Source organism: Oncorhynchus mykiss, chromosome 12 (assembly GCF_057628025.1).
Source record: "Oncorhynchus mykiss isolate SJ-2025 chromosome 12, ASM5762802v1, whole genome shotgun sequence".
Taxonomy (NCBI): domain Eukaryota; kingdom Metazoa; phylum Chordata; class Actinopteri; order Salmoniformes; family Salmonidae; genus Oncorhynchus; species Oncorhynchus mykiss.
Window position 1 is genome coordinate 21299258 of NC_143033.1, and position 24974 is coordinate 21324231.

Below are 24974 nucleotides of genomic sequence, written 5' to 3' on the forward strand. Positions count from 1 at the left end.
TGTTTTAACCTCAACGGGTGTCTGACATCGGTTGATAAGGGTAGCATTTTTGTATTTCTCTGCTGATTGCTCCTACAGCATGTTCTGTTTAAAACTGATCAATGACATTCAGTGGAGAGACAGACGGTTCACTCACCTGGTCCTGGTCCAAAACAGCAACAAGCTACTGTAAGTGTTAAGAAAGAGAAATTAGTCACACACAAAAAAATGCAATGGATGGATTTATAGTTCAACCTCATGAAGACATCCAAATCTACAGAGCCATATACCCTCATAACCGTCACGCTGTACCCTCATTAAAGATCTGGACAGAGAGTAGCAACAGGCACACTTACAGTATACATGCCAAAACAGTAATACCTGAAATACAGTAATACCAGTAATACCTGAAAATAAAATGCACAGTAGGTGTTACATCATTTTTATGGTAGAGGGCATTAGCATCACAACTGTTTTAGGTGAAGTGTTACCTAGATTATTGTGCTCAATCCTGGAGATTAGAAATTATCACTGAGCACACAACTTGACATTTAATCAATATTGCTCAGCAGTGATTCACGTTTATCGAATATGATTCATGGAATGGGTGTGTCTATGCCACTGAATGCATGCATGCTTGAATGAACTGAACTAACTAAGCATAACACAGAGCTCTGCTGTCTTTAAATCTAGTCAATGGTCAATTTCTACCACCACAAAAGCTTATACATTTTCCAAGATCAGCTAACATAACTCTCAAACCAATGTGGTTATTGAAAATGATTGAAAACATCAAAACCCATTACTGCACAAGATGTTAATCTCATTTAGTTTAGACACCCGTCAGGCTACATAAGGATATGATCAATAAATAGTTGTGTCAGGGGGGAAGGCAGCGTCATGTCGCCAAGCCTTCACACATTCAACACCTCCCACAGACAGATGGACAGTACACACACACACACACACACACACACACACACACACACACACACACACACACACACACAAATAATCATGTGAGAAAAGCATGTTGTATGGTGGGCCTCCCTTAAGCTCTTTGAGTCCACTGAGGTCAGAGAGGGCCTTGCATTCTGCTGCATGACGAGGTTGAGCGTCTCATTCTGATGCCTTTGTGCCTAAGCTGGAGCTATTGGTCTGCAGAAGTCGTCCATGGTGGGAAGCTCTCATACAATTATATAACTGTATAAGCTGTAAAGTCCTCTGGATATTCTGGAGCAGAAAGAAGTTCAAAGAACATTTGGGTGAGAAAGGGTGAAGCAATTCCATTACTATAACCTCCTCGTTTTATCATGCCTCAAATTGGTAGGTCTACCTGAAAGAATTTCAAGAAAGCAGACACGGGTGCAATTTGAGTTTATGCAGTAAAAGTATTTCCTCATCTAAAAGAACACATATCCCACAGGTAAAGACACCTAACCAATGTCACGCCGGCATTGAGTTCCCCTCCAAAATATGACTTTAGGTTCGATCAGGGTTATTCAGAGTTTGATATAGAAACCCCCACCCTTCTTCTCAAAGCCACACATAGTGTAAACCCATCATTTTATAGTAATCTGGTACCTACAGGAAATACTGTACATGTGCACATACAACAGAACATACAGTACTTGTGACAGATAATAAGGAAATGCTCCACAGTCCATGGGGATTACAAACCCAGTAGTAGACAGTTGAAAAAATAAGTGGTAATCAAACCTTGTACAGCCACACACAAAATACTCTAAACATTTCAGTAATTATATGATTTAGTTTCCAAAGGTTAAATCATACGAAATTACTACATTTTCTATACTCCTCCTTTACACAAAGTTTCACCCTAAGGAAAGTGTTTCGTATGTATAGTAACAGTGCTTGAGCCTTTCTAACTCTCTCTAGTCTAGATGTTTTGTAATTGGATTGGGCTGCATCATTTGGTTTGAATCAAGTGAATCTTTTGTCTTATTGATTTCTGGTGAATCATTTGGTCCTCATATTATGTGGTTCTTGGTTTTAGAATGTGCACTTTCAGAAAGATCCTTCAACCTGCTGGGTTGATCATGTCACGTTCTGACCTCTATTTCCTTTGTTTTGTATGTAGTTAGTATGGTCAGGGCGTGAGTTGGGTGGGCAGTCTATGTTTGTTTTTCTATGATTTGGGTATTTCTATGTTTCGGCCTAGTATGGTTCTCAATCAGAGGCAGGTGTCATTAGTTGTCTCTGATTGAGAATCATACTTAGGTAGCCTGGGTGTCACTGTGTGTTTGTGGGTGATTGTTCCTGTCACTGTGTTTGCTGTCACAGGATAGGACTGTTTTGCGGTTTCACATTTCTTGTTTTTGTTAGTTTGTTCATGTTAAGTTATTTATTAAAACATGAATCAAAACAACCACGCTGCGCTTTGGTCCGCTTCTCCTCCGTCAATGGAAGAAATCCCTTACAGATCACCAAAAAACAAGTCCATCCGAGTCGTTACAGTGTCCTTATGTCCTTGTGCAGTGATGGTAGATTCTACTCAGGCCTTAAAGCAGGTATAGGACAACCTACTCAGTAGCCTGCTGTAGGAGACCAAAGGATTGTTTGTCATGAGATATTTGTTTGTCATTAAAACATAAGGCCATACATAAGACAAACACTGGACAGAAGTGTGTCAAGATCATACAGTAGATTACACATACTCTGACAGTTGGGAAAGCATTAGAAGCTGATTGGCTACACACAGAGTGTTGCGACTGAAGAACAGTAGTGATTTAAAGGTGATTCTGTTTACAGCTGATTGTATTTAACATAAGTATAACCTTCTTGGACCATGACAATCCTCACTTGCTCTATATTGTCTGTATTGTACAATATTGTGACAGTACCACATCCACACATCATGCATACAGCAAAGCCTTCAGACAGACTCCCCAGGGGGGTTTCAAGAGAGGAACTTTTCAACCAACTCCAGCAGTTCATTGGAGCAGTTTAAGCTCTGCAGGCCCAGTAGCATGTTCCCCTCACAGGTCTGTGCTCCATGCTCCTCCCCGTATAGTGCCCCGTCGTCTCTGACGAGGGGCTGATGATGATGTGTTGAACCTCAGAGTCTCTGTGTTTGTTGTTGTTCAGGGTGCTGGGGGACCTGGGGGGTGAGGAGGCTGGTGGTGGGGCGGCAGGGGGGTGGCTCCTCCACCTCCTCCTGAGCTGACTGGGGGGGCTATCTCCTGGGTCTTCTCCTCCTCCTGCCACCCCTCCCCAGCCTCCTCCCTGGTCACAGATTCAGACACTAGGTCGTGGTCACAGCTGCTCTTGAGGACAGCAGCCTGAGGGAGACAAACACTATTAGAGAACCAAATTAATGGGCAGTGAATGACATTTTTACCATCATCACTTTAAATTTGTTAAAATTTAGAAAGGTTCTAACCACCAACTCACTCCTGGCAAGAGAGGGCACGTTAAGAGGGCACGACAACACCTTTTCCCCCTCAGGAGACTGAAAAGATTTGGCATGGGTCCCCAGATCCTCCAAAAGTTCTACAGTTGCACCATCGAGAGCATCCTGACCTGTTGCATCACTGCCTGGTATGGCAACTGCTCGGCATCTGACCGTAAGGCACTACAGAGGGTAGTGTGTACAGCCCAGTACAGCACTTGGGCCAAGCTTCCTGCCACCCAGGACCTATATACTAGGCGGTGCCAGAGGAAGGCTGCAAAAATTGTCTTGGGAGTCACCCAATTGACTCCAGTCACCCAAGTCATAGACTGTTTTCTCTGCTACCGCACGGCAAGTGGTACCGGAGCGCCAAGTATAGTACCAAAAAGCTCATTAACAGCTTCTACCCCCAAGCCATAAGACTGCTGAACAACTAAACTAATCAAATGACTATTTACATTGACCCCCCCCCCCTCCCTTTGTTTTTACACCGCTGCTACTCTCTGTTTATTATCTCTGCATAGTCACTTCACCCCTACCTACATGTACACTGCTGCTACTCTCTGTTTATTATCTCTGCATAGTCACTTCACCCCTACCTACATGTAACAATGACCTCAACTAACCTGTACCCCCGCACATTGACTCAGTACCTGTACCCCCTGTATATAGCCTGATTATTGTTATTTTATTGTGTTACTTTTGATCATTTTTTACCTTAAGTTTATTTTCAAAATATTTTCTTAACTCTTTCTTGAACTGCACTATTGGTTAAGGGCTTGTAAGTAAGCATTTCATGGTAAGGTCTACACTTGTTGTATTCGGCGCATGTGACAAATAAATAAATAATTTGAATTGAACACGTACCTTACCTTTTTCTGCCTGCTGCTGGGCTGACTGTCTACACTCCTTCACTCTCAGAGCTCCAGAGGAGTGGCTGATTCTCAGAGACTGGCTCTGCTGGTCGTAGGGGTCCAGCTCCACGTCACTCCACACCTGCTGTGAAAGTTATACACAACACAGGTCCAAGTCAGCCAGGTCCAAGTCAGCCAGGTCCAAGTCAGCCAGGTCAGCCAGGTCAGCCAGGTCAAAGTCAGCCAAGTCAGCCAGGTTCAAGTCAGCCAAGTCAGCCAGGTCAGCCAGGTCCAAGTCAGCCAGGTCCAAGTCAGCCAAGTCAGCCAGGTCCAAGTCAGCCAAGTCAGCCAGGTCAGCCAGGTCCAAGTCAGCCAGGTCCAAGTCAGCCAAGTCAGCCAGGTCCAAGTCAGCCAAGTCAGCCAGGTCCAAGTCAGCCAAGTCAGCCAGGTCCAAGTCACCCAAGTCAGCCAGGTCCAAGTCAGCCAGGTCAGCCAGGTCCAAGTCAGCCAGGTCAGCCAGGTCCAAGTCAGCCAGGTCCAAGTCAGCCAGGTCAGCCAGGTCCAAGTCAGCCAGGTCAGCCAGGTCCAAGTCAGCCAGGTCAGCCAGGTCAGTATATACAGTGCCTTGCGAAAGTATTCGACCCCCTTGAACTTTGCGACCTTTTGCCACATTTCAGGCTTCAAACATAAAGATATAAAACTGTATTTGTTTGTGAAGAATCAACAACAAGTGGGACACAATCATAAAGTGGAACGACATTTATTGGATATTTCAAACTTTTTTAACAAATCAAAAACTGAAAAATTGGGCGTGCAAAATTATTCAGCCCCTTTACTTACAGTGCAGCAAACTCTCTCCAGAAGTTCAGTGAGGATCTCTGAATGATCCAATGTTGACCTAAATGACTAATGATGATGATTACACACAGGTGGATTGTATTTAAGTCTCCGTATAAATGCACCTGCACTGTGATAGTCTCAGAGGTCCGTTAAAAGCGCAGAGAGCATCATGAAGAACAAGGAACACACCAGGCAGGTCCGAGATACTGTTGTGAAGAAGTTTAAAGCCGGATTTGGATACAAAAAGATTTCCCAAGCTTTAAACATCCCAAGGAGCACTGTGCAAGCGATAATATTGAAATGGAAGGAGTATCAGACCACTGCAAATCTACCAAGACCTGGCCGTCCCTCTAAACTTTCAGGTCATACAAGGAGAAGACTGATCAGAGATGCAGCCAAGAGGCCCATGATCACTCTGGATGAACTGCAGAGATCTACTGCTGAGGTGGGAGACTCTGTCCATAGGACAACAATCAGTCGTATATTGCACAAATCTGGCCTTTATGGAAGAGTGGCAAGAAGAAAGCCATTTCTTAAAGATATCCATAAAAGTGTTGTTTAAAGTTTGCCACAAGTCACCTGGGAGACACACCAAACATGTGGAAGAAGGTGCTCTGGTCAGATGAAACCAAAATTGAACTTTTTGGCAACAATGCAAAACGTTATGTTTGGCGTAAAAGCAACACAGCTCATCACCCTGAACACACCATCCCCACTGTCAAACATGGTGGTGGCAGCATCATGGTTTGGGCCTGCTTTTCTTCAGCAGGTACAGGGAAGATGGTTAAAATTGATGGGAAGATGGATGGAGCCAAATACAGGACCATTCTGGAAGAAAACCTGATGGAGTCTGCAAAAGACCTGAGACTGGGACGGAGATTTGTCTTCCAACAAGACAATGATCCAAAACATAAAGCAAAATCCACAATGGAATGGTTCAAAAATAAACATATCCAGGTGTTAGAATGGCCAAGTCAAAGTCCAGACCTGAATCCAATCGAGAATCTGTGGAAAGAACTGAAAACTGCTGTTCACAAATGCTCTCCATCCAACCTCACTGAGCTCGAGCTGTTTTGCAAGGAGGAATGGGAAAAAATGTCAGTCTCTCGATGTGCAAAACAGATAGAGACATACCCTAAGCGACTTACAGCTGTAATCGCAGCAAAAGGTGGCGCTACAAAGTATTAACTTAAGGGGGCTGAATAATTTTGCACGCCCAATTTTTCAGTTTTTGATTTGTTAAAAAAGTTTGAAATATCCAATAAATGTCGTTCCACTTCATGATTGTGTCCCACTTGTTGTTGATTCTTCACAAAAAATACAGTTTTATATCTTTACGTTTGAAGCCTGAAATGTGGCAAAAGGTCGCAAAGTTCAAGGGGGCCGAATACTTTCGCAAGGCACTGTATAATGTAGCTGTACATTCAGTTTCAATAAAGTATGCCTAGATAACTGAAAACTCGAAAAGTGAAAGGGGATTATTGGGTAAATCCTTTGTGTTTGGACACAATTGTAGGAGGTCCAGGATATGAACATCCTACTGTTTAGTTGTGTTTGTGTGGACTAAGCACTTGCAGAAGGTCTAAAATGGGACCGGCAGCCATAAAAGTGCTGAGCCTGCCCATGGCACGTGGGCCCTGCTACCCCTCCCCAGACCAGTGGGCACTGGACACACAGCTCTGAAAGGGCTCAGAGGTAATGTGAAGGGACACCTATTTCCCCTACAGACCTCTCCCCATGGGCCTCCCACATCAAACACACAGAACCTTGATAGAGAGATCATCAGACCAACAGCTCCTGGTGTGCTGCTGTGTGTTAGCCAGTTATCCACTCAGCAGCTGAGCTCTAATCCAGCATGTACACATAGTAAAGTTATTACTGTGCTGCTGGATGCCTGTGTGTGACAGCCAGTTAGCAAAGAGCCCTGGGATGTGTCAGGGAGTTTGTGTCTCAGCCCCAGAATTTTTTTGTTGTCTTTGTCCTCACTCAGCAGCTGATCTCCAATCCAGCATGTAAACACATAGTGAAGTTTATGTGTGTTATGCCTATAAGGGCACAGGGGCACGTGTCCCCTCAGATTTGTCCTTTTATTTTTTGATTTTTTTATAATAAATAAATAAATAAATACAATTGTTTGTTTTTTCTCTGTAATACTACTAGCCACTTAGCAATTTTGTCTTTAGCTAGCCCAGATAGGTTCCCAATCTCCCAACCTCATAACTAGCTACCAAAAGGCCATTTCAGGCTATCAATCAAGTTAGAGTAGCTATCTTGTCTAATATCTCAGCTGGCATGTCTGCTGGCAAGGTTGGTAAACTTGAGAAAGGCAAGCAACAACTAAATGTACTGAATAAGACTCACATGTCCTTCAATCTTTTACCCAGATTTTAGCAGAGATGCACAGAAGCATATTTATTTTATTTTTGAAAGAACCACCAGTCAGGAGGATACAAACAGCTCAAGAGGTATGCTTAGATATTCAGAAAAAAACGAATATATTTTGGACATAGAATTAAACATAATGATTATGGCTCTAGATTGCATGGAAAATCTGTTTCAGGTATAAAACAAAGCTAAATTCTCCAACTTACAGACAAGGGGCCTAGCCCCACTCGCCGGCCATTCTCACGTATTTTGTGCCACCTCATATTTTTGGGGTGCATGACGCCCCTGGTTATACCAAGGATGCATGAGACACATTCTTAAACAGATTTGGAGATCGGACTTAAATTCTGTTACATTATATGGCATATGTCTTGGGATATTGTTAAAAAAGTTATATACAGTATACACAGTACCAGTCAAAAGTTTGGACACACCTACTCATTCAAGAGTTTTTCTTTATTTTTACTATTTTCTACAAACTATGACATGACACACATGGAATCGTGTCGTAACCAAAAAAGTGTTAAACAAATCAAAATATATATTATGTTTGAGATTCTTCAAAGTAGCCACCCTTTGACTTGATGACAGCTTTGCACACGTTTGGCATTCTCTCAACCAGCTTCATGAGAAATGCTTTTCCAACAGTCTTGAAGGAGTTCCCACATATGCTGTGCACTTGTTGGCTGCTTTTCCTTTACTCTGGGGTCCACCTCATCTCAATTGGGTAGAAGGTCAAGTGATTGTGGAGGCCAGATCATTTGATGCAGCACTCCATCATACTCCTTCGTGGTCAAATAGCCCTTACACAACCTGGAGGTGGGTCATTGTCCTCTTGAAAAACAAATGATAGTCCAACTAAGCACAAACCAGATGGGATGGCCTATTGCTGCAGAATGCTGTGGTAGCCATGCTTGTTAAGTGTGCCTTGAATTCAAAATAAATCACAAACAGTGTTACCAGCAAAGCACCCCGACACCCCCACACCTCCTCCTCCATGCTTCACAGTGGGAACTACACCTAAGAAGATCATCCATTCACCTACCCTGCATCTCACAAAGACAAGGAGGTTGGAACCAAAAATCAAAGATTTGGACTCATCAAACCAAAGGACAGATTTCCACCGGTCTAATGCCCATTGCTCGTGTTTCTTGGCCCAAGCAAGTCTCTTCTTCTTATTGGTGTCCTCAAGTAGTGGTTTCTTTGCTGCAAACTGACCATGAAGGCTTGATTCACATTGTCTCCTCTGAACAGTTGAGATGTGTCTGTTACTTGAACTCTGTGAAGCATTTATTTGGGCTGCAATCTGAGGTGTAGTTAACTATAATGAACTTATCCTCTACAGCAGAGGTAACTCTGGGTCTTCATTCCTGTGGCGGTCCTCATGAGAGACAGTTTCATCATCATGCTTGATGGTTTTTGCGACTGCAGTTGAGGAAACTTTTAAAGTCCTTCAAATTGTCCATATTGACTGACCTTCATGTCTTTAAGTAATGATGGACTGTCATTTCTCCTTGTTATTTAAGCTGTTCTTGCCATAATATGGACTTGGTCTTTCACCAAATAGGGCTATCTTCTGTATACCACCCATACCTTGTCACAACGCAACTGATCGTCTCAAACACATTAAGAAGGAAAGAAATTCCACAAATTAACTTTTAACATGGCACACCTGTTAATTTAAATGCATTCCAGGTGACTACCTCATGAAGCTGGTTGAGAGAATGCCAAGAGTGTGCAAAGCTGTCATCAAGTCAAAGGGTGGCTACTTTGAAGAATCTCAAATATATTTTTGGTTACTACATGATTCCATATGTGTTATTTCATAGTTTAGTTTTGATGTTTTCACTCTTATTCTACAATGTATAAAATAGTAAAAATGAAGAAAAACACTTGAATGAGTAGGTGTGTTCAACTTTTGACTGGTACTGTAAGCACAACAACTCACTGTGTCTCCGGTGGACATGGAGGACACTTTATGAAACTTGGTCTTGGAGGTGGAGGACTGTCTGCTGAGCATAGGGTCCCTGAAGGAGGACTCGCTGTTGGACATAGAGATACAGCCCTTCCTGAGGGGTTGGGCCAGAAAGTGCAGACAGGGAACTTTCTCTGCCAGAGTGTCTCTGTATGGGAGAGTCAACAAAGGAGAAAGGAAAGGGGAGTGGCAAGGGGAAGGAGGGATAGAATGTCAAGCATACGGTACACCAAACCCTCCCTACTGTCATCATCACCTAAGTCAGTTGTAAGTTAACAAGTCAGTTGTTACAAGAGTCTCATCTGGATGGCCAAGCCCAATCACACCAAAGGAGCCCTGGGGGCAACTTGCCAAAACAAACATTAGGTTTTGACAGGTTTGGACAGTACATAACTAGGGGAGAATCTCAACTGCGTACTCCTTGCAACCTCTCTTCTCGCCTCCTTCTCAAAACCCATTGTATGAGAAAGCTAGAGGTCCCTCCCCTCTGACCTTCAAATCGTTTTGTGAAGGAGGCGAGAAGAGAGGAGAAAAGACGTGAGGAGCGACTGAGATTCATCCAAGATGTTTTGAGCTGTGCCCTAATGGAGGGAGACATTGAGATGGCTGTACTCACCTGTACTTAGAGTGGATGATGGCATAGATGAAAGGGTTATAGATGGCTGAGGCTTTGGCAATGACAGCAGGGACGGCCTTGGAGTAGGGGCTGAGGGCACGTCCATAGCTGAAAGGAGAGATAACATGAATAGGACACTACAAGCCTCACAGGTATATCAAGTTATCTGAACCATTCAGTTTTTTCTGACACATGGCAGTATTCCATTCTGCTCTGCTTCCACCCTCTAACAATACGATTGGAGTCTTAACTGTATGTGTGTGTACAGTATGTCTGTGGATGGTCAGTCATGCATTGGTCAGTCCCTGCTCGTCTGTGCCTTGGTCACTCTGTTGGCATCGTCTGCCTAGGTAGCTCCTGTGCAGCACTGTTTGTATGGCTCGGCAGAGGCCCAAAAGTGTTACGGAATGAGCATGAGGAATCATACTCTTAATTATCCCTTTCTCTCCGACAGACTACACTTCCTCTCTTCACATCCACTCTCCTGGAGGTGTGAGCAAGGCCTTAGCAGTACACTCATGGCCAAGCTGCTGCAGTACGTACAGGACGCTCCCCATACACAACTCTCAAAACCATCTGTTTCAAACAGTCTCTGTTTGAAACAACGTTATCGAAACTCCCAAAACAGTCTGTCTCAGACTCTCACCTCTTCGACAGACGTGCCTGCTATTCGGAACCAATCCCAGCCTTACTCTGAGGATTTGGAGTGAGATTCGTAGAGAATGTCTCACCGATTCTTCGGCATTACCCCAAAGTTCTGCAGTACAAAAATTCTCAGCTTCATATCTGAATCAACACAGTCAGATAAAACCCCTATTCATGCCTCCTGATCATTCATACCCAGATCACATGCCCTCGAACTATAATCGTTGCCTAAGTGTCTCAACAAGTACACTACATGGCCAAAAGTATATGGTCACCCCTTCAAATTACTGGCTTCGGTTATTTCAGCCACACATGTTGCTGACAGGTGTAAAAAAAATTGAGCACACAGCCATTCAATCTCCATAGACAAACACTGGCAGTAGAATGGCCCGTACTGAAGAGCTCAGTGACTTTCAACAAGACAGTTCATCAAATTTCTGCCCTGTTAGAGCTGCTCCGGTCAACTGTAAGTGCTGTTATTGTGAAGTGGAAATGTATAGGAGTAACAATGGCTCAGACGCAAAGTGGTAGGCCACACAAGCTCACGGAACGGGTCCGGTAAGTGCTGAGGCGCGTAACGCGTAAAAATAATCTGTCCTCTGTTGCAACACTCACTACCAAGTTCCAAACTGCCTCTGGAAGCAACGTCAGCACAAGAACTGTTCATTAAATTGGTTTCCATGGCCAAGCTACCACACACACAAGACTAAGATCACCATACGAAATACCAAGCGTCGGCTGAGTGGTGTAAAGCTCACTGCCATTGGACTCTGGAGCAGTGGAAACGCGTTCTCTGAAGTGATGAATCACGCTTCACCATCTGGCTGTCCGATGGATGAATCTGAGTTTTGCGGATGCCAGGAGAACGCTAGCCTGCCCGAATGCATAGTGCCAACTGTAAAGTTTGGTGGAGTAGGAATAATGGTCTGGGGCTGTTTTTCATGATTAGGGCTAGGCTATTTATTTCCAGTGAAGGGAAATCTTAACGCGACAGAATAAAATGACATTCTAGACGACTCTGCGCTTCCAACTTTGTGACAACAGTTTGGGGAAGGCCCTGAACAAAGCGAGGTCCAAACAGAAATGGTTTGTTGAGATCGGTATGGAAGAACTTGTCTGGCCTCCACAGAGCCCCATCGAACACCTTTGGGATTAATGGAAACACTGACTGCGAGCCAGGCCTAATCGCCCAACATCAGTGCCCAATCTCACTAATGATCTTGTGGCTGAATGGAAGCAAGTCTCGCAGCAATGTTCCAACATCTAATGGAAAGTCATCCCAGAAGAGTGGAGGCTGTTATAGCAGCGAAGGGGGGACAAACTCCATATTAATGCCCATGACTTTGGAATGAGATGTTCAACGAGAAGGTGTCAACATACTTTTGGCCATGTAGTGTAGATCTTTGCGCGTAATTCATAAAGTTTTTCAGAGTACGAGTGCTGATCAAGGATCAGTTCCCCATGTATCCATGTCATCTTATTCAAAATGATCTAAAAAAAGGATAAACTTATCCTAGTTCAGCAATTCTACTGAAACACTTTATGAATATGGGAACTGAACCCCACTCCATAGTTACCCAGCCCAGGCGATGAGGGTGACGCTGGCGTAGGGAGACCAGGACATCACATAGACGATGATGACCACAAAGGCGATCTTGGCCAGCTTCCACTCTGTCTTGATGGACTGCTGCTGGATGAGGGTGGACTTCCTCACCTGACTGCCCAGTTTCTCCATGTCTCTGTGGGCAATGGAGAGGGGATCGAGAAAATGTCAGAGGAAGACAGACAGCCATAGGGCCCCATCATCTGGATGTGTGTTTGATTGTGTGTGTGTGCATATGAGTGTGTGTGTGTGTGTGTGTGTGTGTGTGTGTCACTCAAAAGTTTGGACACACCTACTCGTTTAAGGTTTTTCTTTATTTTTACTATTTTCTACATTGTAGAATAATAGTGATGACAAAACTATCAAAACTATGAAATAACACATATTGAATCATGTAGTAAGCAAAAAAGTGTTAAACAAATGCAAATATATTTTAGATTTGAGATTCTTCAAAGTAGCCACCCTTTGCCTTGATGATAATGGCCTATTTATTGCCTACCTCTTCACACCATTTGCACACACTGTATACAGATGTTGTTTTTTTCTATTGTGTTATTGACTGTACGCTTGTTTATTCCATGTGTAACTCTGTGTTGTTGTTTGTGTCGCACTGCTTTGCTTTATCTTGGCCAGGTCGCAGTTGTAAATGAGAACTTGTTCTCAACTAGCTTACCTGGTTAAATAAAGATTACAATGTTAAAAATGAGTCTCCAGCTTCAGTGAAGCTATTGTGGAGGACTAAATTCTTCCTGCTGTCGCGGATATGGCTGGGACAATGCTGGGAGAAAAGGCCCAAAAACTATACATACAATGCCTTCATCAAACAACACTGTTTCACGACGCATCAGTGACATGGCAGGAGATGTTTTGAAACAATCACTGCTTCGCATACAAGCCAGTGAATTCTATGCGTTACAGCTGGATGAGTCAACAGACGTGGCGGGCCTGGCACAGCTCCTGGTATAGGTCCATTACGTTTATGGCGGGTCAATTAAGACATCTTCTCTGCAAACCACTGGAAACAGGAGAGGATATTTTTTAAATACTGGACAGCTTTGTGACATCAAATGGACTTTGGTGGTCAAGATGTGTTGGTATCTGTACTGAAGGCGCAAAAGCCATGACAGGGAGACATAGTGGAGTGGTAACGCGCATGCAAGCAGTTGCTCCCGATGCCACTTGCGTACATTGCAGCGTCCACCGAGAGGCTCTGCCAAGGGAATGCCTGACAACTTGAAAGACGTTTAAAACACTACAGTGAAAATGGTTAACTTTGTTAACTTCTTATGGCTGGGGGCAGTATTGAGTAGCTTGAATGAATAAGGTGCCCAGAGGTGCCAGAGTAAACTGCCTGCTCCTGAGTCCCAGTTGCTAATATATGCATATTATTAGTATATTTGGATAGAAAACACTCTGAAGTTTCTAAAACTGTTTGAATGATGTCTGTGAGTATAACAGAACTCATATGGCAGGCAAAAACCTGAGAAAAAATCCAACCAGGAAGTGGGAAATCTGAGGTTGGTCGATTTCAACTCAGCCCCTATTAAAGATACAGTGGGATATTGGTCATGTTGCACTTCCTAAGGCTTCCACTAGATGTCAACCGTCTTTAGAAACTTGTTTGAGGCTTCTACTGTGAAGGGGGGCTGAATGAGAGGGGAATGAGTCAGAGGTCTGCTAGCAGCCACGAACTGGTCACGTGCGCATTCACATGAGAGGTACCTCCCGTTCCAGTGCTTTCCTGAAGACAAAGGAATTCTCCAGTTGGAACATTATTGAAGATTTATGTTAAACACGTCCTAAAGATTGATTCTATACATCGTTTGACGTGTTTCTACGGACTGTAACAGAACTTTTTGACATTTCGTCTGCAACTAGTGAATGCGCTTTGTGAGTTTTGATTTGTTTACCAAACGCGATAACAAAAGTAGCTATTTGGACATAAATGATGGACATTATCAAACAAATCAAACATTTATTGTGGAACTGGGATTCCTGGTAGTGCATTCTAATGAAGATAATCAAAGGTAAGTGAATATTTATAATGTTATTTCTGACTTCTGTTGACAGCACAATATGGCGGATATCTTTTTGGCTTGTTGGGTCTCTGAGCGCCGTACTCAGATTATTGCATGGTTTGCATTTTCCGTAAATCTTTTTTGAAATCTGACACAGCGGTTGCATTAAGGAGAAGTTTATCTATATTTCCATGTATAACACTTGTATTTTCATCAACATTTATAATGAGTATTTCTGTAAATTGATGTGGCTCTCTGCAAAATCACCAGATGTTTTTGGAACTACTGAACATAACGCGCCAACGTATACTGAGATTTTTTTATATAAATATGCACTTTATCGAACAAAACATACATGTATTGTGTAACATGAAGTCCTATGAGTGTCATCTGATGAAGATCATCAAAGGTTAGAATTAATAACTATATTTCTGATTTGTGTGACTCCACTCTTTGGCTGGAAAAATGGCTGTGCACATAATCGTTTGTGGTGTTTTCGCTGTAAAGCCTATTTGAAATCGGACACTGTGGTGGGATTAACAACAAGATTACCTTTGAAATGGTATAAAATATATGTATGTTTGAGGAATTCTAATTATGAGATTTCTGTTGTTTTGAATTTGGTGCCCTGCACTTTTGGCTTCTGTCATATCGATCCCGTTAACGGGATCTCAGCCCTAATTAAAGCAATGCCCCTGAACTCTCATGTATTTTCTGCATTATGCAATGATATGGGCATTATGAAATGATATGGACATACAGAAGTGTGCTGGTTATCAAGGGACAAAATATTAAGTATAACTTAAAGTTTTTTCTTTACTGACCATCATTTTCACTTGTCTGACCGCTTGTATGATGACGAGTTTCTCACACGACTGGCCTATCTGGGAGATGTTTCTCTCGCTTGAATGATCTGAATCCAGGATTACAGGGACTCTCCGCAACTATATTCAATGTGACCGAACAAAATTGAGGCAAAGATTAAGAAATTGGAGCTCATCTCTGTCTGCATTAACGAGGACAACACACAGGTCTTTCCATCATTGTAAAAATGTTTGTGTGCAAATGACCTCAAGCTCACGCCCCTGTGACTAGGGTGGGCATTCTAGTTTCTTTATTTCTATGTTTTCTGGTTCTATGTTTTGGCCGAGTATGGTTCTCAATCAGGGACAGCTGTCTATCGTTGTCTCTGATTGGGAATCATACTTAGGCAGCCTGTTTTTCCACCTTAGTTGTGGGTAGTTGACTTTGTTAGTGGCCTGTATAGCCCTAGTAAGCTTCACATTCGTTTTATTGTTTCTTGTTTTTGTTGGCGACATTCTTAATAAAAAGAAATGTACGCTCACCACTCTGCACCTTGGTCAGGTAATTTCCCTGACGACGTTCGTGACAGAACTACCCACCACAAATAGACCAAGCGGCGTGGCCGGGAGGAGCAGCGTTTTCTGGAGGAATGGACATGGGAGGAGATCTTGGAAGGCAAGGGACACTGGGCAAAGGCTGTAGAGTATCGGCGTCCAAGGCAGGAGATAGAGGCGGCGAAAGCAGATACGAGGAGTTGGCACAGCGGAGCTGGTACGAGAGGCAGCCCACCCAAAAAATGTTTTGGCGGGGGCACACGAGGAGATTGGCTGAGTCAGGTTGGAGACCTGAGTCAACTCCCTGTGCTTACCATGGGGAGCGTGTGACTGGTCAGGCACCGTGTTATGCAATGATGCGCACGATGTCTCCAATGCACACTCATAGCTCGGCGCGCTCATAGCCCGGCGCGTTATCAGCTCTGCCAGAGGCTTCGCCCCCAACAAGTAGAGCAGCGGGGACAGCGAGCACCCTTGTCTTGTGCCCCGTTCCAGAGGGAATCTTACATGATCAAAAATATCAAAAAGACGGTGAATGTTATCAGAAGAGTATCTGTCTCTAATAAATCCAATTTGGTCCGCTTTTATTATTTTGGGAAGAAGAGTGTTTAGTCTTTTGGCGAGCAATTTGGTAATTATTTTATAGTCGAAATCCAACAAGCTTATGGGCCGGGCCGGAAGGACGAGCAGGATAGGGGGTCCTTGTCATTTTTGAGCAACACTGTAATGCGAGCTGTGTGCATTGAGTCTGGGAGAACTCCGTTTTTGCAAAAATCCTCCAGCATTGTAGAACTCTCTGGGGAATCCATCTGGGCCTGGGGACTTATTAGGTGGCATGGAGCTAATTGCCTACAGGATCTCCTCAGGAGTGAAGGGGGAGTTGAGATCTTCTTGGTCGGTCTCTGATAGTTTAGGTAGCGAGATTCCCTCTAGGAAAGATTGGAGTTCTGCCTCCGTGTGTAGTGCCTTGCAGTCGGAGGCCGAGCAGTTGCCATACCAGGCAGTGATGCAACCAGTCAGGATGCTCTCGATGGTGCAGCTGTAGAACCTTTTGAGGATCTGAGGACCCAAGCCAAATCTTTTCAGTCTCCTGAGAGGGAATAGGTTTTGTCATGCCCTCTTCACGACTGTCTTGGTGTGCTTGGACCATGTTAGTTTGTTGGTGATGTGGACACCAAGAATCTTGAAGCTGCTCCACTGCAGCCCCGTCAATGAGAATGGGGGCATGCTCGATCCTCCTTTTAATGGAGTCCACAATCATCTCCTTTGTCTTGATCACGTTGAGGAAGAGGTTGTTGCCCTGGCACCACATGGCCAGGTCTCTGACCACCTCCCTATAGGCTGTCTCATTGTTGTCGGTGATCAGGCCTACCACTGTTGTGTCATCTGCAAACTTAATGATGCTGTTGGAGTCGTGCCTGTAGTCAATAAATAGCATTCTCACAGAGGTGTTCCTTTTGTCCAGGTGGGAAAGGGCAGTGTGGAGTGCAATAGAGATTGCATCATCTGTGGATCTGTTGGGACGGTATGCACATTGGAGTGGATCTAGCGTTTCTAGGATAATGGTATTGATGTGAGCCATGACCAGCCTTTCAAAGCACTTCGTGGCTACAGACGTGAGTGCTACGGGTTGGTAGTCATTTAGGCATGTTACCTTAGTGTTCTTGGGCACAGGCACAATGGTGGTCTGCTTAAAACATGTTTTATTAAAGACTCAGACAGAGAGAGGTTGAAAATGTCAGTGAAGACTGCATCTCAGTGCAATAGGCGTCACTACAATCTAGAGGTTGGCCGATTAATCGGAATGGCTGATTTAATTATGGCCGATTCATAACAATCGGAAATCTGTGTTTTTGGGCGCAGATTTGCCGATTTAAAAATATATATATATTTTTAAATGTATTATTATTTACTTTTTAGACCTTTATTTAACTAGGCAAGTTAGTTAAGAACACATTCTTATTTTCAATGACGGCCTAGGAACAGTGGGTTAACTGCCTCGTTCAGGGGCAGAAAGACAGATTTTCACCCTGTCAGCTCGGGGTATCCAATCTTGCAACCTTACAGTTAACTAGTGCAACGCAATAACGACCTGCCTCTCTCTTGTTGCACTCCACAAGGAGACTGTTACGCAAATGCAGTAAGCCAAGGTAAGTTGCTAGCTAGCATTAAACTTATCTTATAAAAAACAATCATAATCACTAGTTAACTACACATGGTTGATGATATTACTAGATATTATCTAGCGTGTCCTGACTGAACATACAAGCATCTAAGTATCTGACTGAGCGGTGGTAGGCAGAAGCAGGCGCGTAAACATTAATTCAAACAGCACTTTCGGGCGTTTGCCAGCAGCTCTTCGTTGTGCGTCAAGCATTGCGATGTTTATGACTTCAAGCCTATCAACTCCCGAGATGAGGCTGGTGTAACCGAAGTGAAATGGCTAGCTAGTTAGCGCGCGCTAATAGCGTTTCAAACGTCACTCGCTCGGAGCCTTCTAGTCATTGTTCCCCTTGCTCTGCATTTGTAACACTGCTTCGATGGTGGCTGTTGTCGTTGTGTTGTTGGTTCGAGCCCAGGGAGGAGCAAGCTTAGCTTTCTTACATAGCACATATTGCACTTTTACTTTCTTCTCCAACACTTTGTTTTTGCATTATTTAAACCAAATTGAACATGTTTCATTATTTACTTGAGGGTAAATTGATTTTATTGATGTATTATATTAAATTAAAATAAGTGTTCATTCAGTATTGTTGTAATTGTCATTATTACAAATACATGTAAAAAAATTGTCAGATTAATCGGTATCGGCTTTTTTTGGTCCTCCAATAATCGGTATTGGTATCGGCGTTGAAAAATCATAATCGGTCGATCTCTACTACAGTCCCTGGTCGAATCCAGGCTATATCACATCCGGATGTGATTGGGAGTCCCATAGGGCGGCGCACAATTGGCCCAGCGTCGTCCGGCTTTGGCCAAGGTAGGCCTGGTGCTAGAGGGCGTACTACAGCTGGAGGTTGAATTTTTGGGACCATAAAAAGTTTGGGAACCACAGCTCTACAGAATCGGTGGGTCCCCCACGGGATGGCTGAGCTAATATAGGCTAATGCAATTAGCATGAGGTTGGAAGTAACAAGAACATTTTCCAGGACAAAGACATACAGTTGAAGTAGGAAGTTTACATACACCTTAGCCAAATACATTTAAACTCAGTTTTTCACAATTCCTGACATTTAATCTTCCAAGCTGTTTAAAGACACAGTCAATTTAGTGTATGTAAACTTCTGAACCACTGGAATTGTAATATAGTGAATAATAAGTGAAATAATCTGTCTGTGAACAATTGTTGGAAAAATGACTTGTGTCATGCACAAAACTTGCCAAAACTATAGTTTGTTAACAAGAAATTTGTGGAGTGGTTGAAAAACGAGTTTTAATGACTCCAACCTAAGTGTATGTAAACTTCAGACTTCAAATGTATCTGATATTGGCAGAAAAATTAACAAGAATTTAAGCTAACTGTACTGTCCAATTTACATTAGCTATTACAGTGAAAGAATACCATGCTATTGTTTGAGGAAAGTGCACAGTCATGAACTTGAAAAGTTATTAATAAACCAATTTGGCACATTTGGGCAGTCTTGATACAACGTTTTGAACAGAAATGCAATGTTTCATTGGATCAGTCTAAGATGTTGCACATACACTGCTGCCATCCAGTGGCCAACATTTAAATTGCGCCTGGGCTGTATTAATACATTATGGACTTTCTCTTGCATTTCAAAGATTATGGTACAAAACAATACAAAAAAGCGCATGTTTTTTTTTTGTATTATCTTTTACCAGATCTAATGTGTTATATTATACTACATTCATTTTACATTTCCACAAACTTAAAAGTGTTATGCATATCCTTGCTTCAAGTCCTGAGCTACAGGCAATTTTAGGCAAAAATAGAAAAAAGGGGCAGATCCTTAAGAGGTTTTTAAGGTATCTTTACTTTTACTCAAGTATGACAAGTGAGTACTTTTTCCACCACTGCATGGTTGTGTGAATGTATCAGCTTACCTACTGGCAGTGCGTATGGCCAGGAACATGCAGAGGTAGCAGTAGGAGATGATGCCCAGTGGGATGAAGAACACAAAGATGCATAGCATGAGAGTATAACTCCTATTGGCTGGTGTGGAGGTCACATAATCCCACGTACAGGAGGTCATCAGGCCCTCAGGGATATAAGAACCTGGTGAGGGGCAATGGGTTAAGATTAGTGTTGGGGTTGGGGTTAAGGTTAGGGTTCCAGCTGGGGTTGGGGTTAGGGTTGGGATTAAGGCTACGGTCAGGGTAAGTGTCAGGGTTGGAGATCAGGTGTTTGAGAAAGAGAGAGGAGATCATTGTATCTGCAGAGAGACAAAGAAGAGTGATGGGAAGTGAGAGCGTTGTAGAGATAAGATAAAAGGATGGTAGTCTGGTCCGAGATCTGTTTGGACTCTTGCCAACTCTATTAGTGTCATTGTCTAGCAAATGTGTGATTGTCTAGCACATGGAATGACTGTCCCTAACACATTGGCAAGGGAGCAGAAACAGTCAGAAAACTGGCACCCAAAAGGATGGCTCTAGTGGAGGGAACTCACTCCAGCCAAAGAGAGGCGCCAGGCTCCAGGCCAGCGAGTAGAGCCAGACAATGACGATGACAACGGAGGTGCGGCGTTTAGAGGTCCAGTGGAGGGCCTGTAGGGGCTTGGTGATGACGATGTAGCGGTCAATGGAGATAGCCAACAGGTTGATCATGGAGGTGATCCCAAATAAGGCCCCACAGAAGGCGTACATCTTACAGCCTGTACAGAAATCATTTAGAGATCTTACAATCTGAGTAATCTCACAGGAAAGAACATTTGTGATGCAGAGAGATGGAATTTCCACATAATTCATTTGTATTTTTTGTTCAGCATGGATAGTGTAATTCAGCTCCAAATACCAAAGTAGCTGAAGCTTTCCATTAAGACCACTGATTTGATGCGTTATTTTACCAAAGTTATGGGATGAAGGTAAAAGTACCTGTTTCTCCAAAAACCCACTCCTTGTAGAGACAGTTGACAAAGAAGATAGGGGACTGTGTGATGGCCATGAGGAAGTCACTCACTGCCAGATTCATGATGAAATAGTTGGGAGGAGTCCGGAGCTTCTTGTTACTGAAATACAGAAGAAATATACAGTGTATATGTTTTCAAAAAATAGATTCATTGTTATTAGCTTACTACTCACTTAAGATTTGACCTTGATCTTTATCTCTAAAGCTTTAGCATTATAACAGAATAGCTTCTATCCAGATAATGAAGTAAAGATTAGGTCAGAAGGCAAGGATGCGATGCTGTACTTTCACATTAGTCAAAAAGTGAAACCACTGGAACATGACCCCACACTCAGTTTGCTAACTACCTCGTGACCACACTCCCCTCTGTGAGGGGAATTTGAATTCCTTAAAGTGAATGCATCTCACTCTCTGCCAACCATTCTAATTTAGGATGTAGAGTCTGAGTGGGTGAATTGTCATTACATGAATCCATGACTGTTATTACAGTTGTCCATTAATCCCACCACAAACCAACATTCAGCATAAGTAATGCTCAGTGATTCGCCATCACCTGCTGACAACCAGCCACCTCCCCAGCCCCCTCCTCCTCCTCCTCACCATACTAATCACTTGCTCTCGCCTCGCCCTGAGTCAATACACTCACCATTATCCCTCCTAGCAGCAGAGGTCATCCCCTACCTAGAAATACCTCCTGTTTTCCAAGAAACTAGACTGGCTCACAGCATCAGGGGAAATCAGACCGGCCCAATACAATTACAGAGTCAATTCAAGTTAGTATTTCAAGTCATTTCCAATGGCATGAAAATATCCCCTGATTTTGCTTGTGAGTGAGTGAATGGGTGAGTGAGTGCCCTCTGCCCTCCCCACTGTGAACATGGCCTGATTTCTGTTCTGAGTGTTTTGTGCTAAATAATGTTAATAATGTTTAGATAGAGAAGTGACATGTTGGATTAGTGGAGAGTGGCGCATTGTTGCCAGCTTCAGTAGGAGGATGCAATGTCACCATGCTCTCATGTGTATCTGGGATTTGATTTGCACAAATCAAAGAGGAGATGTGATGCAATTGTCTCAATGGTCTCCAGGCGTCTCTCTGAGATCCTTAACTAAACACGAAGGACTCCACGGCCTGTGGAGCTCTCACGCATTACTAACAGAGAGGATGAGGAGGAGAGGGTGGTAATGAAGAAAATGATTAAGAAGAGAGGACGGCGAATGTAAGGGAGTGGGAAAGATAATGAGGAGAAGAAGGACTTTAGAAGGTGTTTAGTGACAGAACACCTGAGCAGGTTTAATCTGTGTCCAGGAAACCAGCCCACAGTGCTCCTCACATTGAACCATCTAGTAAATGTACAGTAACAGAATGTGTCTCCACATCACCAGCACTCTAATCACTGACCCAGATGGGGACCATTAAGGGAAATCACAGAATGTGCTGAGCCAACATAGGGACCCAGGATGAGCCAATCTATGGTCAGATTGGTAGTCAATCTGCACGCTACCCCCATGCTGGGTCTGTTTACAGTGGTGGAGGTCAGAGCTCATGCCTGATTCCGCCAAGCTGAGTAAACGTAGTTGGAAATCAGACTTTTGTAGAAAATCACTTCCTATTATGCTACTTCTCTGAATGCCATTTTGAGACTAATTTATAGACATGCCAGCTAGGGAGTGAGGGAAAGGAACATATATATTAAGTGTACACAAACTCCTTTTCACGTGCCTGGAGTTGATGTTATTGCAAACCATAATAAGTATCTGGAGCCCTTTTCACTGTTCCCAGCAACATAATCTTTAACAACAACTATAGCAACGATGACCGCAAAATGATTCCCCTTTGAAATGACAAAAATGTATTCTTAAAGAGATACTTTGGGACTTTCTCCAGAGTCAGATGTTTCTGTGTCCATCCAGTATGAAGGAAGTTAAAGGTAGTTTCACAAGCCAATGCTAACTAGCGTTAGCACAATGACTGAAGGTCTATGGGTATCTACTAGCATGCTAAAATCCTGAAGTATCCCTTTAAACACAGAGGCCTTTTAAATGTGTAAGTTAAAAAGAAACATACAGGACTGTATATGGAGTTACACACCCTGTTCACCCAGAGCTGTCTTTGATGGCTGTCATACATAACGTGTGCAATTCTTCCTGCGCACTGGACAAATCTGTGTCAGTGAGCATTAAAAAGCTGATGCCTCCCACACTTTCTGCTTTGATGTGAAATGTCAAACAATTGCCTTTGCACATGCACACACATCATCACAGGGTAGCATATGGTCCAAGTTAATTAAGCTCAAATATTCACTGAGTTTGGAATTTGTTATGTAATGATAGCACTGGTACTGAAGCATTTTATTACTTTTATCATGACGATTAGATAATATTATCATAAAACCAAAAATGACTAAAACAGGTGTAAGGTGATATAATTTAAATCAGCACCATTGCTTTTAGGCTTAAAATACATCCTTGTGTTTCTATAGTATAGTTATAACACAGTGTGTGGATTGTGTTTCTATAGTATAGTTATAACACAGTGTGTGTGGATTGTGTTTCTATAGTATAGTTATAGCACAGTGTGTCGATTGTGTTTCTATAGTATAGTTATAACACAGTGTGTGGATTGTGTTTCTATAGTATAGTTATAACACAGTGTGTGGATTGTGTTTCTATAGTATAGTTATAACACAGTGTGTGGATTGTGTTTCTATAGTATAGTTATAACACAGTGTGTGTGGATTGTGTTTCTATAGTATAGTTATAACACAGTGTGTGGATTGTGTTTCTATAGTATAGTTATAACACAGTGTGTGGATTGTGTTTCTATAGTATAGTTATAACACAGTGTGTGTGGATTGTGTTTCTATAGTATAGTTATAACACAGTGTGTGTGGATTGTGTTTCTATAGTATAGTTATAACACAGTGTGTGTGGATTGTGTTTCTATAGTATAGTTATAACACAGTGTGTTTGGGTTGTATTTCTATAGTATAGTTATAACACAGTGTGTGGATTGTGTTTCTATAGTATAGTTATAACACAGTGTGTGGATTGTGTTTCTATAGTATAGTTATAACACAGTGTGTGGATTGTGTTTCTATAGTATAGTTATAACACAGTGTGTGGATTGTGTTTCTATAGTATAGTCATAACACAGTGTGTGGATTGTGTTTCTATAGTATAGTTATAACACAGTGTGTGGATTGTGTTTCTATAGTATAGTTATAACACAGTGTGTGGATTGTGTTTCTATAGTATAGTTATAACACAGTGTGTGGATTGTGTTTCTATAGTATAGTTATAACACAGTGTGTGGATTGTGTTTCTATAGTATAGTTATAACACAGTGTGTGGATTGTGTTTCTATAGTATAGTTATAACACAGTGTGTGTGGATTGTGTTTCTATAGTATAGTTATAACACAGTGTGTGGATTGTGTTTCTATAGTATAGTTATAACACAGTGTGTGGAGTGTGTTTCTATAGTATAGTTATAACACAGTGTGTGGATTGTGTTTCTATAGTATAGTTATAACACAGTGTGTGTGGATTGTGTTTCTATACAATGTTTGGGGGAGGTGAAGGGTAAATATACATGTGTGGCTACAGCAGAGATTGAATGGTTGCAGGGGAGTACCGTGTCGCAGCATCAGTCAAGGATCTTCTTAATGCACAAAGCATGTCAGCAGCACACCCAGGGAACCTTGCCATCTCTACTGCCGTCTCCACTGCGGTGTGGAGTGAGCCACTGACAGCTAGCGGAATAAAGCCCCTAGCTTGGAGTCAGTCACGCTCCTACCAGACAACCTAAACTGTAGCTATGTGTATAACCTAGTGAGCTCTTCCAGCTCACATAGCGCAAGGGAACAGCAAACCTGATTTCAGAAAACAAATAAAGCAACACCTCACGGCACAACGCCTCTCCCCCATGTGACCTAATATTTGTGTGTATGTACTGACGTGTATGTTAAGTGATAGATGGACGCTCACACACACACACTATAACACACACTGTAAACACACTCACAAATGATTATTCTTTGGTTATATTGTTTTTGTGTTTCTTTCTAAAAACAACATTTTTGCGTCTTTACTTGTCGTCTTTGTTTCTGTACTGTGTACACTGAGTGTACAAAATATAAGGAACACCCTCCTACTTTTGCTCTTAGAACAGCCTCAATTTGTCAATGCATAGACTCCACAA

At 42.7% G+C, this 24974-nt stretch overlaps 1 protein-coding gene across 1 annotated transcript in view; it reads right to left on the minus strand.

Annotated features, from left to right (window-relative positions):
• Positions 1 to 1340: 1340 nt before the first annotated feature.
• Positions 1341 to 24974, minus strand: part of LOC110537157 (melanopsin-B-like) — a 28257-nt gene continuing 4623 nt past the window's right edge. Inside the window, exons 2-10 of the mRNA XM_090191363.1 lie at positions 20741 to 20874; positions 20317 to 20520; positions 19754 to 19925; positions 12284 to 12445; positions 10062 to 10169; positions 9419 to 9593; positions 4259 to 4387; positions 3101 to 3281; positions 1341 to 3057 (exon numbers count right to left, since the gene is read on the minus strand). Of these exons, the coding sequence (XP_090047489.1) occupies positions 2900 to 3057; positions 3101 to 3281; positions 4259 to 4387; positions 9419 to 9593; positions 10062 to 10169; positions 12284 to 12445; positions 19754 to 19925; positions 20317 to 20520; positions 20741 to 20874 (1423 nt within the window). The 3' untranslated portion in view covers positions 1341 to 2899. The remainder of the gene's footprint in view (positions 3058 to 3100; positions 3282 to 4258; positions 4388 to 9418; positions 9594 to 10061; positions 10170 to 12283; positions 12446 to 19753; positions 19926 to 20316; positions 20521 to 20740; positions 20875 to 24974) is intronic.